Consider the following 26,407-nt stretch of genomic DNA (forward strand, 5'->3'; position numbering starts at 1 on the left):
AATTACTTATAAGCGTAGCTTGTGTCTGCCACCAATGTTCAATAAATTTTTTATTCGACTTTGATCTTGACCAACAGAATAAATATGGCCGCCGAATTTCACAAGATTACCTGTGACCATATACTAAAGAGAACCAGGGTTCTTCTAGCTATTTCCTCAAGCATTCGGGGTAGTTTCGTCAATAAAAACGGTTTCGGATCTCATGGTCATATCACGATTGCCCATCACTCGATAAATTTTTAGCAAATCGCCTTGTGTTAGGGTTTCTCTTTCCATCCAACACAGCGACGGGAGACTCAGGAAGGTCATGGGTCGAAGTAAGAAAAGCTATGCCTTCATACTTCTTGGTTTCCGATTAATTTTTTATCGTCTTTTCAATTGACTTTTGTTGCTGTTTCTTCTGATTTGTTGGTTTGATTTATACTATGATTATTTGCAAATGAATTGGGTTTAGATCTGGATATTAGATTAATCAGGAATCACTTTTTGGGTCTGCCTCGAGGTTCCCTTGGTGGGAAATTTTCTTATTAATATCGGAGATTTATGTTTAGGTTTTGATGATCATTTCAGTTCTGTAAATATGAATCTCTGGACTTCTTTGGATATAACGGTAACACTATAATGGAATTTTAGTGAGGTGGTAGTTTTGTTTTGCATGGTTTTTTAATGTTATTTTAATGGTTTCTATGTGAAAATTAATAAATACTTAGTTGATTTTAGTTATTGGTCCTTTGAACGTAGTATCCATGTAGCTATTTTGCATTTGGATTTGATATTGAAATTTGCTGACCCCAAATCATTGGGATAAGGATTGGATGATAATGGTGTTATCATATTGAAATTTGAAAATAGGGGTTTGTATCAGTCAGCAGATTACATATTAGGGTGATCACATTATTGTTGAGGTATTGGCTCATGTACTAGTAAATAATTTGTTTCCTACTAGTGATGGCTATGCAGAAAATTACCAAGGACTGGAATGCATTTTAATATCTTCTTGAAGTCTTAAATCAATGCATCAACTGGAATAATCTAGAGAAAGATTCTTGTTGAGTGAGAATCTTTGATTGAGAAAAGTGGTGCACTATTATTTGGTTCATCGCTAATAACTGATAAGAAAAATTTCCTCAAGAATGAGAAAACATTTAATTTTGCACTGAAACTTTATAAAGAAAAAAATCTACCCTCAATGAATTTGTTACCTTATTCTGCATCTAAAGAGGGCCATAATTGTGACCTTTTTCAGATATTTAAATTAATCTTTCATCAATAAAGACTTTGAATCAATTATATTGTGCCACAAGTTAACAGTTTCTGCATATAGTTGTCTGCAATGATATTAGGTTTTGTAGTTTTATTTGCATGGGTGTGTATTGACACCTGGTAATTTTTCTCTTAGCTGAAGTTTGAATTGAGCTATTGTAACCAGAGTTACCTGCGCCAATTCCATTTACCAAATGGCAACTCTTATGTGAATGGTTATATTTTTTGGTTTACTTGTCTTAGTTTGTACTATTTATTGAAAGATATGCAGTTTCTAAAGTTAAAGGACAATGCCTTTTCTGAAAATAAACAGGTATATTGAATGTAAGCTTTGTTGTTCTAAACATAAAGGTGTTATTAGGTACCACAACTCATTGAAAACTCTGAAATTTGGCATGTAGGGCATAGTCTTAAAAGAGTGCGTGTTTTGATCCATATGGGTATATAGGTTTTATGATTCCTCTTGGTACTCAGTATTTTGCATGATATATATGAAAATGTTTTAAGTTAAATGAGCGGCATTTGGCAGGACCTGCAAGATGCTATCGTCAGATTAAAAATAAGCCATACCCAAAATCAAGGTACTGCCGGGGTGTCCCTGATCCAAAAATCAGGATTTATGATGTTGGCATGAAGAGGAAGGGAGTGGATGAATTCCCCTTCTGTGTTCACCTTGTAAGTTGGGAGAAAGAGAATGTGTCTAGCGAGGCTTTGGAGGCTGCACGCATTGCCTGTAACAAATATATGACGAAATTTGCTGGAAAGGATGCATTCCATCTTCGAGTTAGGGTGCATCCTTTCCATGTTTTGAGGATTAACAAGATGCTTTCTTGTGCTGGTGCCGATAGGTATGATTTTTTCCTTTATCTTTCTTTCATGATGGGAACTGAATCTATCACAACTTTGCTTGGCACCCTTACAAGATGTTATCCATTCATCCTTCAACCTGGAATAATCTGTGTGTGTTTCTAAAACAAGTTTTGTAGTATAGGGTAAAAACCCATGCAACTAGGTTCATGATCGTTAATAGCCCTGAGTTGCTGAGGTATAACTTTTTTTCAGAGTGCTATTAGATTGGGCTCTATTGTACTTGCTTTATGAAGTTGTATGCTTCTACTCCTTTTAATACTAATTGGAATCTGTGTGATTGGATGCTGATTGCCAATATCTGGTGCTAGTTTGCTACATTTTTTGGGATATCTCATACATGTCTAAAATGATTAGGGGGTTGGCTTCGGCAGAAAATGCTGGAAAAAGGCCCAATTTTTTCTTGAATTACCACAACACTGCTCTTGAAAATGCTCATGATGCCCTTTGTCTGCGTTTATGACCATCTTTGGTATTGAGAAATGTGGTTCTAGAAAATATTTGATGAACTGATTTATTTTCTTAGTATCAGAGCTCTTATGAACACATGCCAATCTTCATAAATGCCACAAGTGTGACCTCAAAGGCTATCTTTCTTTTTAAAATCCTTGCATGTATAATCTTTTCAGGTTAAGTATATAATAGAACCCAGTGTTTTAAAATGTGGGATGCGGCCAAAAGCGGTCGGGGGCCCGATACGGCCCGGATGCGGGTGCATCGTGACGATGTGGTCAATAAATGTGAAAAAATTCTAAAAAATCTAAATATATAAGTTAATGCATAGAAAAAAAATATGGTGGTGATATATGTGATAATAGGTATTTTAGTTTAATGATTAACTTCAAAATTATTATCTGTCGGAGATTCTGTATCCAGTTATCCACTAGCCCCTGATAGAAACTAGAAACTTGAAACTAGCTTCATAAAACATTCAACAATCAATAACCATAAGCACAAATTTGCACCATAAGCACAAAAGCACAACCATCAACAACCATAAGCACAACCATAAACAACCATAAGCGCAATCATAAGCACAAAATAGTGATATTACAAACCAAAAGTCAAGCTCATGAAGAGTTAATAGTTAATAACTTAATACAATCATCCATTTTGAGAGTCAATTTTGAAATTTGAAGTCAAATTTTGCCACCCGATTTCTTATCACAAATTCACTATAGCATCTCCAAATTAACAATCAAAAGCATCAAATCAACATCCAAGTATCAAGCAATCCCCAAATCGAAGATTTGAATGAAAAATAAATTTTTGCCAAATTTTTTTTCCCTTGATTTGATGCAAAAAAAGGCCACAAAAGTGCTGGAAATCATCGTTTAGGGGGTTTAATACCCCCCCAAACAGTTTCCCCCATTTTTGGATGGTCAAAAAGACCATTTTGCCCCTCCCCGAGGGGCAAAATCAAAAAACAATTCGGCAGAAGGAGATGCAGTGCAATGCGGGATGCAGCCTGATGCGGTGCATATGCGGCCACATAGGTCAAAAGCACATATGCGGCCTGTTATGATGCGGAGCCCACCACATACTGCATGATGCAGCCGCATTTTAAAACACTGATAGAGCCATTTACCACCCTAGGCCATTAGATGTGAAATTAATTGGCTCAAGGAGTAACATTAATCGTGTTTAGAGTTCGATAAAATTATTTTTAAACTTTGTGCGGGAAATGATGCAAATGTGGATGCTCTATTTTCACATTTAACATCTAGGGTTGGTTGTGACCTTCTTGTACCAAAGGTAAATGCTTAATATAGTCTAAATTTCACAATATCCCAACTTTTGTCCTATGATTTGTATTTGTTTTTGTGTTGTACATTTTCACGGTGGACATGATCTCTTGAATTTTCTGGATAATGCAGTGTAAGTGAATGACCCCTATGCCATTTTTTATCTTTTTAGGCTGGATTTGCTCGGAAGCTTTTTTCTATCTTCATTCATTTAAATATGGACATTAGTTTTGGATGGACCCTAGTTTGGATGTTGACCTGGAAACAACCATCCTGGAGAAGCATTTATTGGGAAATATTTAACTTCATAAGAAAATTGATTGCAATTTCTATGGTTTGGGTTATTGGGAAATATTTAAGTTCATCAGAAAATAGATTGCAATTTCTATGGTTTGGGTCTCTGTTGCTCATGCCTTGCACTTGTCTATGATTTTAGGCTCCAGACTGGAATGAGGGGTGCATTTGGAAAGCCGCAGGGTACATGTGCAAGAGTGAGCATTGGGCAGGTTCTCTTGTCTGTGCGTTGTAAGGACAGTAATGGCAACCATGCTCAGGAAGCCTTGCGTCGTGCCAAGTTCAAGTTCCCTGGCAGGCAAAAGATCATCGTTAGCAGAAAATGGTAATATTTCTCAGGAGAACCTGTGCGATAATTTATAAAGAAAGAAAGCAACTGTGCATTTGTTTAGTTGTTTGTTTATCAATGGTATTTGATTTTGTGAGCCATCTGGCCTATGCTACAATATAGGCTGGACGACCCATATTTAACAATCTGGACGATCCATGTTCACTAACAGGTGTGGGGGCGTTATCATCATTTTTAAATTTTGAGTGCAAATTTTTTTAATTTTTGTACTTCTGCTTCTAGGTTTCACACTTCTTGACACAAAATTTTAGCTCAAAAGGATATTTAGATAAAATTAAAATCGAAAAGGTTCCCAGATGTGCTAGCCGTTGGATGTTATCGGATTGAATTTGAGGCGCGCGGCCTATTCAATAGACCACCTGGCTACACATGCCCCCCACCCCACACACACACGCACCCCAAAAGGATGAAACTAATGAATGCGTATCAGATTTTTAGTATGACCTATAAAGTGGCTGCAGTTTTTTTTCCCTCTAATTTCTCTCTAAGGAGTGCTGCTCTTCTGTTTGGGGAAAATGCTGGAATTTTTTTTTTTTTATTAGTTTCTCACCTAGGGACCAATTCAAGATGTTGAAAATTGAAATTTTTTTGGCCAGTCAATGAGAAATGAGTGTCCAAATTTTGAAATTTTGATTCTATGTTGAATCTGCATTCACAGAAGTAAAGAAAGGAGCCTAATTTTTTTTGACTTCCATAATTTTATATAACTTGCTCTGTGTACACTGTCTTAGAATCATGCATAAATTGGAAAAGGGCAACATAATAGGAATTCATTGCAGAAATTTGGGTGAAAGTGGTATTATAGTGAATATTGAGGATGCGCCTCGCCCATTATACCATTTGTGTGGTATTGATCCTGAAATGAAAAATGAATTATTGGAAATTATCCGAATTTTGAAACTATAATTGGAGCTACAGTTTGATTTGTTAAATGCAACCTGGCCCATTAAGATTGTCATTACGTTCACAATATAATGAATTATTTAGTAATTTCCTGGAGAACAAAAAAAAAATTACCTGGAAAACAAATTTTGATTGAATTGGCATATCCAATTGTAACTGAGGATTAGAGAATTCTCATATAATTTTCTTTTTGGCTTTTCGAATTATACAATGAACAATCAATTAATCAGAGATAAATAGGTTAAATGGTAATTATGGATTTAGAATTCTGGTGGAGATTATTTGTCCATATACGTAAAATTGGACAATGATGGTCCATTGAGTTTTTGATCACTGATTATCATGAGTGATTTGATTATTGATTATCAGATGACATTTTATTTTTGGAAAAGTATACAAAAAGGCCGTCTGTCATTTGTGCAATGTCACAATCACCTTTAGCCATTTGATGGGAGATCTGGTGGTTAAGGGTATCTGCATAAAATTTTATGTAGTTTTCCTCCAACTTCGTGACACACCCTTACCCTTGCGATTTTGATATCCAACTGCCCGGAGTGTGATTGTGAGGTTCTTGTATCTAAAGTAAACGGTCTTATAGTGCACATACACTACTATTCTGATGAATAATTTAACATTAGTTCACCCTTGGAGATTCTCAAACCATGTTTTGGGTTGATAGAGTTTTTGTTGCTTGAAGATGCATCATCTAATATTTTTTTCTCTATTTCTTCCTAGGGGATTCACCAAGTTCAGCCGTACTGATTATCTGAAATGGAAGGAAGAGGGCAGGATTGTTCCTGATGGCGTCAATGCCAAGGTATGTTTACTTTTTTTTTTTTGTTTTTTTAAAGTTCATAACAGGTTATCTCCTTTCTTGTGTTTAAACAAATTTAATATTTACTTAATATCTTAAACAAAATGAAGAGACCTTTAAATTTCTGCCACATTGTGTATGGATATTTTCCTAGACCTACCTATAAAATAAATTTGATAGCTTTAGGGAATCATTTAAAAGAACTGTTGATACCCTTATCTTTCTGCCTTCTTGCTCTTATAATATTTGTGGAACCCGCTTGCCTATATTGTCATAATTTTTGAACTTCATAGATCCTTTTTTGAAATTGGTACCTCGTATTTAGCTTATAGAGATATGGTTTTTGATTTTGACAATTTTGTCCCTAATCTTATTCTGAACTATGGTGATGTTCTATGAATATAGCTGTGGTTTATTGGTAGTGAGTGGCCAAGTTGGCCTGGAATATGTGGTCCACGATCTTTTAGAAGTTCCGTAGAAAACCAAATGTTGCAGCTCTCTTTCTCTCTCTCTCTCTTTCTATATATATATATATATATATATATGTATGTATGTATGTATGGGAACAACCTTAAGAAACCATGTTAGGGCCGTTTATTTTATCCAAAATTTAAAATATACATTATTTTCATTCTAATAAACAATCACAAACAAAAAATGAAAATGGAACTTAGAAAGTAATTTTTTAGCCCAATTAACATAGGCCATCCATTTTGATAAGATGCTTAGATTTAGGTTTCAGAAGGATTTTTTTCTTTTCCAAATTTTTTGGATGGCTTTACTATCGTGAGATGAACAATGTTAAAAAAAGAAAAAATGATTTTGAGTTCTTAAAGACTAAGATTTTGAAATTCACCAAATGAATGGGCTAGATTCATTGTTGGAGAGGACTTATTTTGACCATATCTAGGGTTCAAATTGAACTTTTTTTTTGGGATTGATTATTGAGATGAAGAGAGTATGTGTACCCAAAATTTTGGGTCATACCAATGCTACAAACGTGGTTTCTATGAGTGTGGTTGCATCATACTATGATATAACCGTTGCATGAAATCACGGCCATATATATATATATATATATATATATATATATATATATATATATATATATATATATATATATGAGTTATTTTAAAATATATCATTCTAATGGTGAACTTAGAATTTAATAGTTCCAAAATTTTTGACATCAAATGTCCTTATAAATATAAAAAAGTATATTAACAATTGCTTATTTGAAAATTTTGAGATTTTTGGACTTTAAAGATAAATTAAAATTTAATTTACCGTTAAAGTCCAAAAATCATTAAAAAATCAAGGGAATATTTTTTAATTTAAAATTGAATTTAGGAGGGTTTTTAAAAAGACCAAAATACCTTTTCCAAAGTATATGAAATGTTTGTGATAAAAAGTAATGTTTGATGATGTAAGGGTATTTTATGGTAAATAAATTTCGAATGATAAATTTTATGTTTACCATTAGTGCGGTGTATCATAGAATAACCGTATATATCTTCTATATGTAAAACGCAAGGAGGTTCGTAGCAAGGTGGTAGTCAAGAAATCCATCTCAGGTTCGGAGTTTGGTTTCGTATGTTGGTTGGATAAATAAAATTGCTTGGAGTTCGTTGCGTATGTTGGTTGGACTAGTAAAGTTTCTTTATATAGTGTGCACTTTTCTTGGTATAGTTCATGTGTGTGACCAACACCATAGTAAAAAGGGCGTCTATGTTTCCCTTACATGTTATATGATCCCTCAACTAAAAATTGCATCAAATGTTTTTTAAAATAATGTTTAATATTTTTATTTTTAAATAAAAAAATTCTTTTAAAACCATAATTGCTATTACATCTACTTTGAATAGTCAAATTGGCATCAAAGTGTAATTTAACTCTCTTTTAAAATTCGAATTGTTACTAAAATTGAGAGGAGTTAAATTTTATAATTTGGTATAATAAAATTCTAATTTGGGTTTCAGAAAAAATATTTCTCAAAACATTATTAAAATCATGCTTTTTTGAAGCAATACTTATATTTTTTTTTAGATAACATTATTAAAAGGGTGCGGTTTGTATAGAGCCGAGGCTCTAAATAATCAAATTGGAGCCTACCTTCAAATAGTGTCGAGAAATATGGTTTCAATACTGGAAATTTTTGTGAGAGCTTTAAATTATATTTTCATCTTTAGTTATAAAATTTAAAGCTTCAAAAATAATGTAGATCGAGCAGATATATGAAAACTTGAAAATCTTGAAAATTGATTATCCAAAAGTGCATTACCAGTTGCACTATGTCCAAAACTTGAAATCTATTTGTTTTCATGTCCATGCATCTTGATGTCGAGATGATCAATATGATGATATTTGGCCATCAAAATGACCTCTTCTAGTGAAAGTTTTGAGGTAGGCTCTAATTTGATTGTTTACATGCTAGGCTCTATATAAACTTTTCCCTTGTTAAAATAGGTACTAAAGAGTGAATAATTTTTCCAATATTGAATAATTTTTTGAATCCACTATTTGAATGGATTTCAAACACTCATGAATGAGTAATTTTGCCAATGTGTTTGAATGGATTGCAAACACAATTAAAAGTGGATTTCAAACACTATTTGAATCCACTATCGTCGACTCACAGATTTCAGATTTCCCACCCTAACCTCGGAATGGGTTTAGATTAAAATGGACATTTTAATGTTATATATCATTTTGATTTGTCGTTATTTTTAATATCAACTAAAAATAATCAAAATCACATTAAAATTCAATTTAACTCACTTTTGAAATCCAAAAGTTTACTCCAAGACGGGGAGAGATTAAAATTTATCTTTGTAATAAAATTTGAATTTCAATTGAGAAAGAAATATTTTTCGAATTACATAATTAGAATTATGATTTTTTAAAGCAATTTTATATAAAATTTTATATATTTTTTGAAAGAAATTTGATACAATCAAGCGGGTGGCACAATATAATGTCACCATATGAATGACATATTACACTACTATAACATTAATTATAGTCAAACTTGCAATTTTGTTTGGCAAAACCACAACAGAGAACTTCATTTTCTCAGCTTCTAGGTCATGCAACACTCATGACCATTTAAACTCCATAATAATACAATATAATATATCCAGTTCAAATAAATTTTACATTTCTTTAAAATAAGTTCTACTCAAGTTGGATAGGTAACATAACATAGTGCAACAACAAAAAATATATATTGCAGTGTTCTAAGCAATAGTTTACTTAAGATTAATAAAAAATACTTGCAACTAATCTTTAACAAGCATCCAAATGGAAGTTTGTAATCCAATGTTCATTAATAAACGAGATTTTGTGGATGAGTTAAACTTCAAGGAATAAAAGATGTGCTCCAAGAAGAATTAATAAATGAAGTTCTAATTCGACCATGGTTTTGATTTATGGGGGTAATTTTAATTAATTTAAAAAAGTATTTATCGAATTACAAAATTGGAGTCATGATTTTTTAAACTAGTTCTAAATAAATATATATTTCACATATTTTTTAAAAATAAAATTGACACAAATTAAGTGGATAGCACAACATAACACCACTATATAAATGACATGTTACACTACTGTAAAATTAGTTAAAGTCAAACCTAAAATTTTGTCTAGCAAAACCACCATAAAGAATCTTTTTTCAACTTCTAAATCATGGAACACACATGACCATTTAAACTTCATAATGAAATAATATATCCAGCTTAAATAAATTACACATTCATACTAACTTCTTTAAAATAAATTTTACACGAGTTTGGTGGGTATCACAATACAGCGCCACAACAAAAATAATACATTGCACTATTCTAAGTATTAGTTTATTTAATATTCTTGAAAAACTAACCAAAATTCTTTGGTGGCATCCATATGGAGCTGGTGAATGAGGTTTGTGAATGAGGTTTGTGAATGAGGCTTGTGAATGAATCAAACTTCGATAAAAAAAAAGCTGGTATCTAAGGAAAATCAATAGATTAAGTTGTAGATGGACCTTCATTTTTATTTATGAGGTTTATATAGGGTTAATTGATTTTGATTAATTTTATAATTTTATTTATTATGTAATAAATTTTTTTGAAACAATATAATATCTGCTTTAGCATAAAAATTATTGTATTGTAAATTATAGTTGTATGACGTTGTTAATTTATTTATTTTTTTATATATTTAAGTTAAATATATCTATAACATAAATTTATTTAAATTGTTAAGTTATAAATAAAAACTTATAAATTGATATAACCTAGAACTAATAGCTTTTAAAAACTGATTAATAAAATCTAACTGACTTAAAAAATATAACAATAATTACATACAAAAAACCTACAATATATTTGGGCAACACCACAATAAAAACCTTCTAGTTTTCTTCTGCCACACAATTAAATTAAGGCATAAAGTCCCGGACGTGTGCCCCTTTAAAATCTTGGATGTCACAATATATATGCAGTTTAAATAAATTCTTCATTCATTTTGACTTCTTTGAGATAAGTTTTATATAAGCTGAGTGCAACACAAAAAGGACACATTATACTGCTATAAAATTAATTGAAAACAAAATGACTATATAGTCTAACAATACCATGATAAATAAGTTTCAATTTACAATTCCTAAGCTATCTAACGCACATGCCACTTTGAACTCTATTGAAACTATATGTCCAATTTATATAAACACTACATTCACTTTAACTTCTTTAAATAAATTTCACTTAAGGTGAGTGGGCAGCACAACATATAGTGCCACCAAAAAAATATGCACTTGACTGCTCTAGAGAGTAAATCACTTAGATTAATACTATTTTAACATAATTTTAACACGGGTGGATAGCACGGCTTAGTGCCACCACAAAAATGACAAGTTGCACTATCCTAATTAGCAATTTACTTAATATTGATTTAAAAACCTATATTTTAGTAGAAATTGCATTGAATAAATTAGCTTTGCATTGTTGGATACTTGGATGACAAATTCATTGATGTAGGATAGCTGCGAGTTACTTTAAATGTTCTATGACTACCTTCATTAATTCTCATACATAGAAAATGGAAGTCCATAAAATTCTTTTAATTTACTCTTCAAAGTTTTTTTTCACCTATAAAAACTCGAAATAAGACCATAGAGCATGGTTAGAGATAGGAAACATATATTTAGATAGAGAAAATCTGATAGAGTGATATTGCAGTTGAAAAAGATGTATATAATTAAAGAGAACTTCGAGAGAGAAAATGCATAGGTAGAAACAAAGGCTTTGACAAATAACGTGTTTAAGATGTTAGAGAGAGAAAGGATACAGTTAGAGAACTATAGATTTGATTTATATTGCGTGCAGAGAATGTGCACTCTGCTAGTATGTATTAACCCTATATATAAATATACACACACACACTAGTGATATGCACGTGCGTTGCATATGTACTAAATATTTGTTACTAATATAAATTTTCAATATTTAACTGGCACGTTCGATTTTAGAGAGGTGTAGAAAGAGAGAGTTTGTTGGATCCATCTTCACATGCGGGCTTCTATTATATATCAATTTTTTATATTTTAATTATACTAGCTGAGTGCACGTGCTCCGCACGTGATATGAATCCAATTTATGTTGGTTAATTCTCTAACTATATATTTTCTCTCTCAAACTATATCCTGAACATGTCATTTATTTAAGTCCTTTGTTGCTAACTATGCATTTTTTCTCTGTAAGTCGTCTAACTATAATTATATACATCTATTGCAATTGCAATATCACTCTATAAGTTTTTCTTTTTCTAAATGTCTTTTCTCTCTCTAATCATGCTCCATGGTATTATTTAAAGTAGTTTTTTAGGTTAAAAAAAAGCCATGAAAAGTAAATTAATAGAATTTTGTGGATTGGCATTTTTTATATGAAAATTTATGAAAGTAGTATTGGATCCTTTAAAGTAATTTATGACTATTCTACATCCTTGAATTAGTTAGTCAACAATATTTTGCTATTCAATACAATTTCTACTAAAATGGAAGTTTTAAATCAATCCTAAGTAGTGGCATTACAAAAATGATGCGTTACATTCCTCGAAGCAATGGTTTTGTTAAGATTAGTATTCGTCTAAAATAATAACACAAGTTGCACAAGTAACACAACATAGTGTCACTGTAAAAATGACACGTTGTACTGTTATAAGCAGCAATTTACTTAATATTATTATCAATTGAATGTCAACTTTGAATCTTAATAAATTGTTATTCCTTTATAAGTATATTAACAACTTATCAATCAACTTATAAACTTACTAAGTTATAGTTGTTATGACTCAATATAAGTTACATAAGTTGTTCTTACATGTTCTTATAGTAGAAAACTTCTGCTATTACCTTCCCTTCGGTATCTCTAGAGCCACTTATGGTTGACACCTAAACACATCACACAAATTGAGCTGGCAACACAATAAATCCGCGCCACAAACATAACGAATTGCACTATTCTAAGTTTTATTTTACTTAAAATTAACATACAAAATTATAATTTATTAAAAAGAAAAAAGTTAGATAAGGTTGCAACACTAAAATGTAGAATTAAGGTGCACCTATAAAATCCATCGTAAAAGACTATTTTGAAGTTAGAAAACCCTCTAATTGATGATTTCCACATCGAGATGTATGAATATGAAAAAAAGAAAAAGATTTCTAGTCCCAAATATAGTACATCTTGCAATAAATTATTTGGACCATCCATTTTCAATATTTTCATATGTTTATAGATCTTCTTAATTGGAACCATTTTTTGCATCTAAAATTTTATAATTAGATATGAAAATAGATTCTCAAGACATCCTATGATTTTTTTATGCCAAAATTACATCTTATGATAAAATTTGATGGTTTACCTTACTTTGATTGTTTAAGGTTTAAATTTTAGATAAACCAGACCCTCATTAGAAACTTTCTAATTTGGCACTATGTCGTGCTTCCTGCTCAATTTGTTTTAAAACTAATTTAAAGTTGTATTAATCTCAAGTAAAGTACTCCCTAGAGCAGTGCAGTGTGTCATTTTTTTTGTGGCACTATGTTTTGTTGCCTCCTTAACTTGTGCAAAATATAGTATTGGATCTTTTAAAGTAACTTATGACTATCCTACATCAATGAATTAGTCACTCAACAATATATAACGCTGGGCAAGCTTTCTATGCCTCCCCTACAACATAAAACTTATACACTTCCTTTTATCCAACCTTCCATTTTAAATGGAGGGCTAAGATTGCCCTAATCACAATGTCACCTCTCTACACTATTTTATTTTTAAGTTTTTTTCGATAAAATATTTTGACATCAAATTTTGGACGTCCAATCCTCTATTAAACTCGCACTAGCGAAAAATATAAATTTTTTTTCCAATAAAATAAATGACCAAAATACCCTTAAAAGTTTCAAGTGGTATTTTTGCCTTTATATTTTATAGAAAAATTATTTTTAATATTTTTTTAGAGGTGCATCCCAATGAGAACATGAGGTGCATACCAAATTTCATATTCATACAATTTCTATAAACAAAACTAAAATACAATACTTTGAGACGTCGGATCTAAGATTAAACGGTGAGTCGCTTTCTTGATCAAAATTGGATGGCTAGATGGTAGGGGAAGCATAGATCTTGCATGCTGTAGGGAAAGTATAGAAACCTTTCCCTATAGTTATTCAGTACAATTTCTATAAAAAGTAAATCAATCCTAAGTAAATTATTGCTTAAGATAATACAACTTGTCATTTTTGTGGTGGCACTATGTCGTGTTACCCACTCAATTTGTGTATTGAGACTATTTTAAAGTAGTATTAATCTCAAATTAACTACTCCTTAGAGCAGTGCATGTTGGAGGGTATTTTTCGACGCTTGTATCCCCGGTACGAATAAAGATAGAGCAATGTGCGACCTAGGTCCGTAGGTACCAAAATGCCTGTGGACTATGGAAGCAGTAGGTGAATAAGCCCTGATTCAGAGCGAAATTTTTAACAATTCCAAAATGGCCCAAGAATGTTAAAAAACGTGGCTATGGGTCTCTTAAGAACATCTGTCAAGTTTCGTCGCAATCTGATGAAGTTAAGGTAGATCAGATGCAAAAACAGTTTTCGAAATTCGGCCTCTAGCATACTGAAAATGGACTCTGTAACAACAGCCATATCACTGGAGTTTCAAACGATCACAAGACCACCGACATTGGATTCAAAACACTCTAGTACACTGAAAATGGACCCTGTAACAACAACCATATCACTGGAGTTTCAAACGATCACAAGACCATCGACATTAGATTCAGAACACTCTAGCACACTAAAAATGGACCTTGTAATAATAGCCATATCACTGGAGTTTCAAATGATCATAAGACCACCAGCATTGGATTCAAAATATTAGAAAACCTCAAGGTACCAAGTTTCGGCTTGATCAGACGTTTCTGGATCAAGTTATGGCTAAATTACGAGCATGTTCGTTTTATCGACCCGATCGATTTGATATATAGCACGTCCGGTAGTATGGCTCGAGTCGATAGAGGAAAGAAAGAGGAGAGAGCAAGAGAAGAGGAAAGAGTAAGAAAGAAAGAGGAAATAGAAAAAAAGAACGAGGAAAGAAGAAGAAAGAAAGAGAAAAGAGAAAGAAAGAAAGAAGAGGAAAGAAAGAGGTAAGAGAAAGAAAGAAAGTGGAAAGAGAAAGATGCGATCTTTGGTTCAAGATCTTGAGCCGTGGATCGGGGTTTTTAAGCTACAATCTTGAGGCGGCAAAAACGTGAGAATCATGCGATCTTCAAGATCTTGCTCGGTCCTTGATGTTTTTCTTCGATTTCTTCGCTGTAGATTGGTGGTTGTAGATTCTTATTTGTCCTCCTCTTTAATATAATTTTAACTTTCTCTCAAAAAGATTTATTCTTATGTAGATTAACGAGCAAGTCGCCATGAACGTTTGGCAAAAAGAACGGCTTGATTTGGTGTTCGAATGACCGTTTCCAAATTAGGGTATTTTGGTCGGAATAGGTTTCCGGTGGCCAAAAATTGGAGCGGCTTCATCCTTGTCGTGCGGTGAATCCAATCGTCCATCACGCGTGACATTCGGCTTGGATGAAGCCCTTGACGTTGTGGTCGTAACGGATCTGGTTTCAAGCCGATTCAATATGCGAGCGTCGTGATGTGGCCGCTCGATCGAGGGGACCTCTTGCTGTAAAGTTCCTGCAACTTTGCTTCCGATCGTGATCTGCTCTCTAAGTTTTTTCTCGGCTCGGGCAGTCGGGCCATGCCACCGGGCATGTCCAAAATTAAATTGATCGGGCCGATGAGACGAACATGCTCTCAAAATGTGGGCTCATTCTGATCCAGAACGAAGAAGATATGAGCATCCAAAGTTTAGCCTTGTCGTGCGAAAATTGCAGCGGCTTCGTCCTTGTGGTGCGGTGAATCTGACCGTCCATCATGCGTGAGGTTCGGCTCGGATGAAGCTCTTGACGCTGTGGTTGTAATGGGTCCGGTTTCAAGCCGATCCGATACGCAAGCGTCGTGACGTGGCGCTCGATCAAGGGGACCTCTTGCTGTATATTTCCTGCAACTTTGCTTCCTATCGTGATCTTCTCTCTAAGTTTTCTCTTGCCTTGGGCCATACCACCGGACGTAAATATATCAAATTGATAGGGCTGATGAGACGAATATGCTTCCAAAATTTGGGTCCGTATCGACCCAGGACGAAGAAGATATGAGCATCCAAAGTTTAGCCCGAAATTGAAAAACACAGTTTCCATTAATGGAAACTAGTTCATTGAGGGTGCACCAGAATAGTGTGTGACCTACTCGTTTCGGGTCCAGAAACGTTCGATCAAACCGAAACTTGGTACCTGGGGGTTTTCGAACGTTCTGAGTCCAATGCTGGTGGTCTTGTGATCGTTTGAAACTCCAATGATAGAGGTGTAGTTATAGGGTCTGTTTTTAGTGTGCTAGAGGCTGAATTTTGAAAACTGTTTTTGCATACGATCCGCTTTAACTTCGTCGGATCGCGACAAAACTTGGCAGATGTTGTTAGGAGACTCGTAGCCACGTTTTTTAGCATTCTTGGGTTATTCTGGGACTAAAATTTCACTCTGAATCAGGGCTTAATCACTTATTGCTTCTATTGTCCATCGGTATTTTGGTACTCTCGGACCTAGGTTGCATATTGCTCTCTCTTTATTCGTTCCGGGGATACAAGTGTCGAAAAATGCCCTCCAACAGTGCAGTGCGTTTTTTTTTTTGTGGCACTATGTTTTGTTGCACTATGTTTTGTTGCCCCCTTAACTTGTACGAAATTTATTTTAAAGAAGTTAAAGTGAATGTAAAGTTTATATAAATTGGACATATTGTTTCATTATAGAGTTTGACGGGAGATGCGTGTTGGATAGATTAGAAGTTGTAAATTGGATGTTCTTGATTATGGTAATGTTAGACTGTATTATCATTTTGTTGTTAATTAATTTTATAGCAACATAATGTGTCATTTTTGTGTTGACATTGTGTTGAGCTACCTGCTCAGCTTGTGTGAAACTTATCCCATGCGGAGAAAAAATCCTAATTTATTTTAAAAGAGAGTTTATGGGCTATGGGCTTGTGTGTTGGATAATTGAGAAGTTGTAAACTTGAAGCTCTTTATTATGGTACTGTTAGATTATATGGGCTATAACAGCTCAGCTTGTGTGAAACTTATCCCAAAGAAATCAAAATGAATGAACCGCGTTAGTTGGATATATTGTTTAATGATAGATTTTAAAGGGGCATATGTATTACACATAAACGTGGGGACTTTATATTTTAATTGCGCAATAGAAGAACAATAGAGTTTTTTTTATTGTTGTCTTACCCGATTATATTGTAGGTTTGTATGTAATAAATGTTATGTCTTTTAAGTCAATTAAATTTATTAATCAACTTTTAAAGTTATTAGTTGGAGTATGAGTTATAAATACTAAATACATATGTATAACTTATATATATATATATATATATATATATATATATATAAAAGTTTGATCGCGATCATTAGGGTGTGATGGGTAGATTATGCATTAGGATGTTATGGGTAAACAATCGGCTCTGCTATTGGGCGATGTCACTCTTCACGTGGATGACGTCACACCCATCTTAATGACCAAAAATACCTTTATTAAAAAAATGCTTCATGTACAAAACAAGGGTATAGAAGTGTCCAAAATTTTTGAGTACAATGGTAAATTATTCTATAGTGTGAGCACCCTAACATAACCCTTCAAATAAAGATATATTTGTTAAATATATTAAAAAGAGATAAATTAACAACCTTAGACAATTATAATTTATAATAGAATAGTTTTTATGTTGAATTATACATTATATTATTTTAAAAAAATTTTATTATATAATAAGTAAGATTATAAAATTAATAAAATTCAATTAACTGTATATAAACCTCGTAAATGAAAATGATGGTTGAACTACAACTTAACCTATTGATTTTTCTTGGAGACCATTTTCTTTTTCATTGAAGTTCCACTCATCTACAAAGCCTCATTTATTATTGAACATGGGACTGTCAACTCCTTTTGGATATCCACCAAAGATTGGTGGCAAGTTTTTCAATAATATTAAGTAAACTACTGCTTAGAATATCGTAATGTATCATTTTTGTGGTGGCATGATGTTGTGTTGCCCACCGAATTCGCGTAAAATTTATTTTAAAAAAGTTAATATGAATGTAAGATTTATTTAAATTGGATATACTGTTTCATTATGGAGTTGAACTGGTCATGTGTGTTGCATGGCCTAGAAGTTGAAAAAAAAGAAGTTCTTTATTGTGGTTTTGCTAGACTTAATTGTAGTTTTGACTTTAATGAATTTTATAGCAGTGTAATGTGTCATTTATATAGTTGTACTCTGTTGTGCTATCCGCTCAATTTTTGTGATTTTATTTTTAAAAATAAATAAAATGTTTTTTCTTATTAAGAACAGGTTTACACAATCAGGAGTTCAGTTTTGTAATTCTAGAAATATTTTTTTTAAGTTAATTAAAATCAATTAAACCCCATAAATAAAAGCAATTTCAACTTTACCGATGGATTTTCCTTGGAGTACATCTTTTTTTAATTGAAGTCCGATTTATTGACAAAGTATCTTTTATTATTGAACACGGGATCTCCAACTCCATTGGGATACACCTCATTGGTGGTAAGCCTTTTGATTAATTTTAAGTAAACTCCTGCTTGGAACAATGCAAAGCATCATTTTTGTGGTGGTTATTAGGAGTTGTCCAACAGTCCACCCACTCAATTCGTGTAAAATTTATTTTTAAAAAGATAATATGAATGTAAAATTTATTTTTAAAAAGATAATATGAATGTAGAATTTATTTGAACGGGATATATTGTTTTATTACGGAGTTATAAATGGTCACGAGTGTTACATGGTCTAGAACTTGGAAAAAGGAAGTTCTTTATTGTGGTTTTACCCAACTAAATTGTAAGTTTGAGTTTAATTAATTTTATAGCAGTGTGATATGACATTTATATGGTGGCATTATGTTGTGCGACCCACTCAATTTGTATCAAATTTGCTTAAAAAATAATGACCTTCATATAAATGCCCGTTTTACTTTCTATTATTACTAAAATACCAAATACTTTTCGTTATTGTTGATATGTTTGGTTTTTAGACTTCATAATATTTTTTTTAAAAAGGATGAAACTACTCATTTTTGGTTTTTCAAGACTAGATACAATTAGAAGGGATAAAAGACGAAACTACCCATTTTCAGTTTTTCAAGAACAAAAAAATGTTCTCGTGGCGTATTCTCTCTACTTATCTGAAGTCATAGTTATCCGATAAAATTAGAAGGGAACAACTACCCCTAAATTTAGTAGAAATCATAGGGATTATGAAATTAGTAGATTAAGAGAAATCTTGTGGCGTATTCTCTCTTTACCTCTAGTCATGGTTATTTGATAAAATTTATAAATTTAGGAGAAATATCAGGGATTATGAGATTAATAGATTAGAAGAAATCTTGTGGCATATTATCCTATAGAATAAAGGGGAACAACTAGTTTGAGCTTAAATTTAGGTGAAATCTCAAGGATTATGAGATTAGAAGATTAGAAGAAATCTTGTTGCATATTCTCCCTCTCTTGTGGCGTCTTTGAACAACTAGTTTGAGCCCTTAAATTTAGGTGAAATCTCAGGGATTATGAGATTAGAAGAAATCTTGTTGCATATTCTCCCTCTACTTCTCTTGTAGCGTATTCTCTCTCTTGTGGCGTATCTGAAGTCATAGTTATCTGATAAAATAAGGAGGAAAAACTAGTTTGAGCCCCTACAGAGGACAATGGAACCAATGATGCCCAACTTTCAAGAAGAGATGTCTTTTCAATTCAAGCTCGAAGATGTCTTGTCAATTCTCGGAATATCCGAATATCCAGACTAGGCCAAATTCCTCTCAATACACTGGGTGAAACTTAACCCAAAAAAAAGACGTTAAGGCGTTGGGTGAAGGAGAGAGAGAATTTAAAAAAAAACCATTTTTACTTGTGTCATGTAGAGAAAGAATACGCAGAGAAATTTTTGGTTCTTCAAAAACCGAAAATTTAAAATTTTTGGTACTTCAAAAACCAAAATTGACATATCAGTAATAATCGAAAGTATTCGGTATTTTGGTAATAACGGAAACTAAAACAGATATTTACGTAATTTTCCCTTTTTATTTTCTCAAATTGAAATTAGAATTTTATTACACCAATAAATTTTAAACTTTCACTAAAGGAGGTTGTTTTGATATATGGAAAAAGTTTATATAAAGCCGAGGCTCTAAACAATCAAATTAGAGCCCACCTCAAAAATTTCACTAAAAGAGTATGATTTGATGCCCAAATATTCATCTTTGACATCAGGAAGCATGGACTTGAAAAACATAATGGATTTCAAGTTTTGAAAATAGTCCACCTTGTAACGTGTTTTTGGATCGTCAATTTTCAAGATTTTCAGTTTTCATAGATCTACTCGTTGTACACTATTTTTGAAGCTTTAAATTTTATAATTAAAGCTAAAAATATATTTTAAGGCTATCACAAAGATTTCCAGTATTGAAACCACATTTCTCAATACTATTTTAAGGTGGGCTCTAATTTGATTGTTTAGAGCCTCAGCTCTATGCAAACTGCACATTTAATTAAATGTATTATTCGAATATAAATTTATTACATAATTATAATTTTGAACTAATATTAATTTGAAATCTGCTATATATGGATGTTTGTGACCATGTCGTGAGTAAGGTTTGGAAGTCCAATAAGGCCTATTAATAAGCTCTGTGGTTGGTTTCACCTATAATTAATTTTTTTTTTTTTTTTGGAGGTAATGCACATAGTCATTCAAAGATGTTTCTCTATTATATTGATATCTCAACTAAAAATCATTATTTTATTTTTTATACTAATTTTTAACATTTTCATTTTCAAATACTAATATAGTCAACATATGTAAAATTTCTTTTAAATTCATAAATGTGATTACTTCTATGGGGATCATAAATACGACGTGCTCACAAAAAAACATTATTTTTTACTCAAAATGTTTCAACTTTCAACTATCAATGCCAATATGCGAAAACCGTACACTCCATAAAGTTACTTTTTACTTGTTCTAAAACAACCGATATGTTTTTACGAAAAGACAATGTATTCTTTTATCATTTTAATGGAATATATTACATAAATTTTATAAATTATTAAAGGAGCACAATAAAATTTAATTTTTATATGAAACATCTATTTTGGAAATTTAATTCATATAAATAATTAAATTTTTTATGAGAATAAATTAAAAAAAATGGCAAATTTTCAAAAAAATAATTTAAAAATCAATAAAATTATAATCATATAATAATTTTATATTTAAATTATACATTTAATTAATAGACAAAATAAAAATTCAAATTATATATATTTTTAATAATAAAAAATACATAATATTTTGTTTGAAAGACAGTTTAATGTTATGTATTTGAATAATAAAAGAAATACATTAAATGCCTATTTTAAGCAGAATATTATGTATTTCTTCTATTATTACAAATACTTATAAATTGAATTTTTACTTTGTCTATCAATTAAATGTATAATTTAAATTTAAAATTTTTATATGATTATAATTTTATTGAGTTTTAAATATTTTTTTTGAAAATTTGACATTATTCTTGAATTTATTCTCATAAATTATTATTATTAGTTACATGAATTAAATTTTCAAAAATAGATGTTTCATATAAAAATTAAAATTTATTGTAGTTTTTTAATAATTTATAAAATTTATGAAATGTACTCCATTAAAATGATAAAAGAGTATATTCTCTTTTAGCAAAAACATATTCGTTGTTTTGGAAGAAGTAAAAGTAATTTTATGGGGAGTATGGTTTTAGCATATTAACATTGATGGTTGAAAGTTGAAACGTTTTGAGCAAAAAATAATGTTTTGTTGTGCTCCTAGGAGCAAGTTGTATTTATGATCCCCTCATGAGATAGATGTAATCACATTTATCGATTTAAAATAAATTTATTTATGTGACTGTCTGAGTATTTGGAAATAAAAATGTTAAAAATTGGTTTAAAAAATAAGATAGTGATTTTTAGTTGAGGGATCATACAACATGTGAGGGAACATACAATAGAGAGACATTTTTTTTGTTGGTTACACGTGACATACAAAAAATCTTTTGAGTGACATCTTTGAGTGCGTGTGCACTACTACCACCAGAAATTTTTTTTTATAGGTGAAGCCAACCACGGAACCTATTTTAATACTCGTTATTGGCCTTCCAAACCAAACTCCAGACCTTGATAAATTTCTTGCTTGCCACGTTCTCCTCATGCTTAATATATGGAAGATTATTCTATAACCTACTTCAAAATTATTATTAATCATATTAGTAAATTTGTTATTTACTTGTAAGAAAATATTATTTTAGAGAATTCAAAAAAATAAAAATGCAAAAATATATCACAAACTTCATAATATGATTATAATTTTATTTATGACTTGCATTATGAGGTAATTATTTTTGTAAAAGTAAGTTCAATTACATTTAATGTTTTTGGTATTGTTAGTTGAATTCAATTACATTATTTACATCTCTAATTTATATTTACGGTTAATTGCTATCTTGTTTTTTTTAAATAAAATTATTTTTACTTGTATTAGTAAATGTATTATTTACTTTCAAGTAAGTATTATTTTAAAAATTGGAAACTGAAAATGCAGAAAAGAAAAACATTGAAGGAATTTTTATTTTTTTTGTAATTTTGGTTAATTGCTTTTGTGTTTTTTCTTTCTTTTTTATATTAATTTCAATTATACTATTTTTTAAAATAATTAAAATTAATTTAAAATAATGTTAGGGAACGAATTATTTATTTACAATTAAATATTATTTTCTAAAAAATTTGAAAGAATAAAAATACAAAAGTTTGTCACATGATTTGTCTAATAAACAAAAATTGAACTTTACGTGGTGTTGATTCATGGCTTTGCGTGATGCTAAAACGAAGTCAAGCTGTCTCATATTTGTAGATTAAAATATATGTAGATAGTATACTGCTTTAAAGACAATTGAAACCCCTCTAGGATATACGCATAGGTGCAACATGCTAGAATACTTTTCAAGTCTGATGCAATATAATCACTTTTTGGATTAATTTGAGAAGGATATTCAAAGAGTGCAGTAAATAAGTAATATACAATATAGTCATCCTGGAAAACAAAAATTGAATGTATTTGTCAAAAGAAAAACATAAATTAAGATGTAAAATCATGCAAGTCTAAAACATAGAAGAGCAGGTCAGGATGGTTAAACTCTCCCTCCATAGAAAAGGGCAAGATTTGTATAAGGTTGCCTCCTTTTACTGTAGAAGTCAGGTGTACCTATAAAAGTTACTTAGAGATGTCGTTTGGGCATCGAAATTCTTATGATGGCTTCAAAATCTCTTTTTATCGTCAGTTAGAAAATTTAAAATTTTAAAAATGATACAGATCGAGCATATCATTAAACACTTAAAAATCTAAAAAACAGACGGTTCAGATGACTTTTTACAAGATGTATTATTTTTGAACTTGGAATTCTTTTTTTTTCTTCATTTCCATTCATCTCAAGGTTGAGATGATTAGTTGGAGGGTTTCCTATGTGGGAATGCTCCACTGTAGGATTTTTGAGATGCACCTTTCCTCAACAATATAAGGTTGCAACCTTATACAAACTTTTTCCCATAGGAAATCATCTATTGCAGTGAACAATATTGAGTTCCAACAGTCAGATCAGGTTTAGCTGCAGAAATCAGAAAGCCAACAATCTGAATGATTGGGCTCAACTTCCAATGGTCCAAAAGTTGGGAACAAACATATTACTTGAAGATCTTATGCTCAAAAGTGTTGACTCATGACATACATGAGTCGAAGTCAAGCAGTTAAAGAGGGTTCACCTTTATCACTCTCTAAATTGTTTTCCAAGTTTCGGATAGCGCTTTGAAGAGGAAAAGCAAGTAAAAAAAAGTACGTGTTTATCACTTACTGAATTATTTTCCAGGTTCGGGTAGTGCTCAGATGAACACGAAATCCCAGTTCCTTTTTTCCAAATTGGCTTCAAGAATATTGGTTGCTTTTTGTAGATCTTATGTAAAATCAATCACTTGTTTTGCTTCTACTTTCTCTCACTGGAAATTAGCTTCTCTTTCTCTCAAGTTTATCCACCAATTTAACTGCTTGACTTGGACCCCCTTGCCTATTGGCATGGAGCTTATCGTTGAATTATTGGTTTTGATTCGCATGCAAGAGAAAGAAAGTTGGAGAGAGAGAGGTAACCATTTCAATTGTCCTTTAAGAGAAAAGGGGGGGTTCTTCATGCTCTTTGTTTAGAGAGCTTTTCTTTCTCATGTTTTTGAAACAATAGTGGTATTTCATTCAAAACCGTGATACCATCTTCATTATGTGAGATTCCTCCTTATTTATAATACATTTGTTGGAAATAATTATATTATTTTGCAATCGTTATATCTTCCTTGAAAGCCCCATGACTTTTTGCGGACATGAAATTAAAAAGCTTTATCCCGCAAAGAAAATTTGATTGAATCCCCTTGTCAATATTGTTGTGTGAATGACCTCTACGACTTGTGTGGATTTTTCGAGTCTTCCATCAAAGAAGTTTGGTTGGAGTTTCCATTGAATTTGCATCAAAGAAGTTTGGTTCGTAGGAAAGTTTCCTATAGGTCTTGGATGCACCACAAGACTGCAAAAATAAAGGGAAAATTATTCCTAGGAAATTCCAGAAACTTAGTGAAGTAGTCAACTTACCTTTACTTGGCTCTTATACCCCCCTGCGTTGTAAGCATACACAGCGAATTGCATGCTTTCTTTCTTTCGGGTAAATGATGCAATGCATACTTTCAAAACCACCAAATGACTAAGTTTCACATGAAACTGGTGGCTGAGTCCACTCTTGGGAGGACTCCTTTATGAACTTGAAGCGATTTTCATGTGTTAACAGAATGAGCAAAGAGTCACCTGTAGGTGGTAATACAATAATCTAACAGAGTGAGATGAGATCATCTAGAAAAGCCAGCAAGAGGGCAATTGAGTCCACAGTGTACAAAAGCCCAATATTCTCTGTAGTGTGTACCATGGGGGTTCTCACTTTTCAGGTAACCATGCAAACCATGTACAAAGCCAACAACTAATCATTATCATCAAATAATGTTTCAAATAAAATATGAAAAACAGAAGTAGACTTTCATTTTAACGAAGTGAAATACACTTTTTATTTTAATGGTTTTGTTTGATAGCAAAATATTTTTATACATTTCTCTACTAATAATGATGAAGATGATGCTGATGAATATCTTTATATATTTTAATGCTAATGATAATGGTGGTGATGGGTAATAAAAAAAAAAGATTATTTCTTAAGGGAATCATATCACGTGCAATGCATGTGCATGATACTGGTAGATATATAACCAAGCTGTGCTTATTTTCCTCCTTATTTTGGTCCCAGCTTCTAGGATGCCATGGAGCTCTTGCACGGCGTGTACCAGGACAAGCATTTTTGCAGGCATCCGAAGCTGCTTGAGCTCAGCTACTTTTGTTTGCCATATTGAGATATGTTATTGCCCTTTACCAAAACTTTGGTATCACCTCTCATTGGCAAGAAGAAAACTCTGTTATTCTGCTTTGCTTGCCTTATGTCTTTTAATGTTTTTGAGGTAACAAGAAATTTATTTTCAGTTAAGACTGCTGGCGTGTACCAGGACAAGCATTTTTGCAGGCATCCGAAGCTGCTTGAGCTCAGCTACTTTTGTTTGCCATATTGAGATATGTTATTTCCCTTTACCAAAACTTTGGTATCACCTCTCATTGGCAAGAAGAAAACTCTGTTATTCTGCTTTGCTTGCCTTTTGTCTTTTAATGTTTTTGAGGTAACAAGAAATTTATTCAGTTAAGACTGCTGGTTGGGAAAGAACATTTCAATGAATTTGTTGGCATCAATTATTGTTCCGAAATGAGTTTGGTAGCAATTTGAAACCTGATCCGGGTCATACTGTTATTAAAATTATAACAGTGGAAATTACCATTAGACACTCGTGAAAGAATAATGTGAAGTATATATAAAAAAATCATTTACTTTTGTGACAAGGACGTCACAAGTGTATATAAAGAAATCATTCCGATTGTAACCCGATTGCAACAATCTCATAAAATTTGTTGGATCATCTTTGCATTATTATACTTTAAAATATTCTATAGTCATATTCATTTTTACATTATCATACTTTTAAAAGATTATATAGTCATATTCTGACTAATGATAAATTTGTTCAATCATTATTATTATTATTATTTAGATTTTCTATTGTAAAATTGTTGGTTGGTCTCTTGGTGTCAAGACCTCATGCATGTACAAATGAAAATCGCGAGTTCTTCATAAGCGAACTAAAGATTTAACGTGTCAATCCTCTATTAATAAAATTTTCTTTAATATTTTTCTATGCGTGCAAGGACAAAATTTCTCTTAATGTTTAATAGTAGTTTCTTCTTATGGAGTCCTAACAACTAGTTTTTCCATTGCGTATAAGGATAAAATTCTT

The 26,407-nt window shown here is 31.8% G+C and overlaps 1 protein-coding gene across 1 annotated transcript; it reads left to right on the forward strand.

Moving 5' to 3' along the window:
- The first annotated feature begins 260 nt into the window (after nucleotides 1–260).
- Nucleotides 261–25,808, forward strand: LOC18426415 (large ribosomal subunit protein uL16). Its single transcript, XM_011622185.3, has 5 exons — nucleotides 261–317; nucleotides 1,793–2,111; nucleotides 4,312–4,494; nucleotides 6,157–6,238; nucleotides 25,318–25,808. The coding sequence occupies exons 1-5, from the start codon at nucleotides 308–310 to the stop codon at nucleotides 25,390–25,392; spliced, it is 669 nt and encodes a 222-aa protein (XP_011620487.1). The 5' UTR covers nucleotides 261–307; the 3' UTR covers nucleotides 25,393–25,808.
- Nucleotides 25,809–26,407: the final 599 nt, after the last annotated feature.

The sequence above is a fragment of the Amborella trichopoda genome, chromosome 2 (assembly GCF_054954075.1).
Source record: "Amborella trichopoda isolate Santa Cruz 75 chromosome 2, AtrichopodaSantaCruz75HAP2 v2.0, whole genome shotgun sequence".
Lineage (NCBI taxonomy): Eukaryota > Viridiplantae > Streptophyta > Magnoliopsida > Amborellales > Amborellaceae > Amborella > Amborella trichopoda.

What these genes read in the sequence shown, in the direction of transcription:
- LOC18426415 (XM_011622185.3), top strand. An exon ending in TCTTGTGCTGGTGCCGATAG is followed by an intron (nt 2,112 to 4,311) that starts GTATGATTTTTT and finishes CTATGATTTTAG; the next exon opens with GCTCCAGACTGGAATGAGGG. An exon ending in CTGATGGCGTCAATGCCAAG is followed by an intron (nt 6,239 to 25,317) that starts GTATGTTTACTT and finishes TTTTGGTCCCAG; the next exon opens with CTTCTAGGATGCCATGGAGC.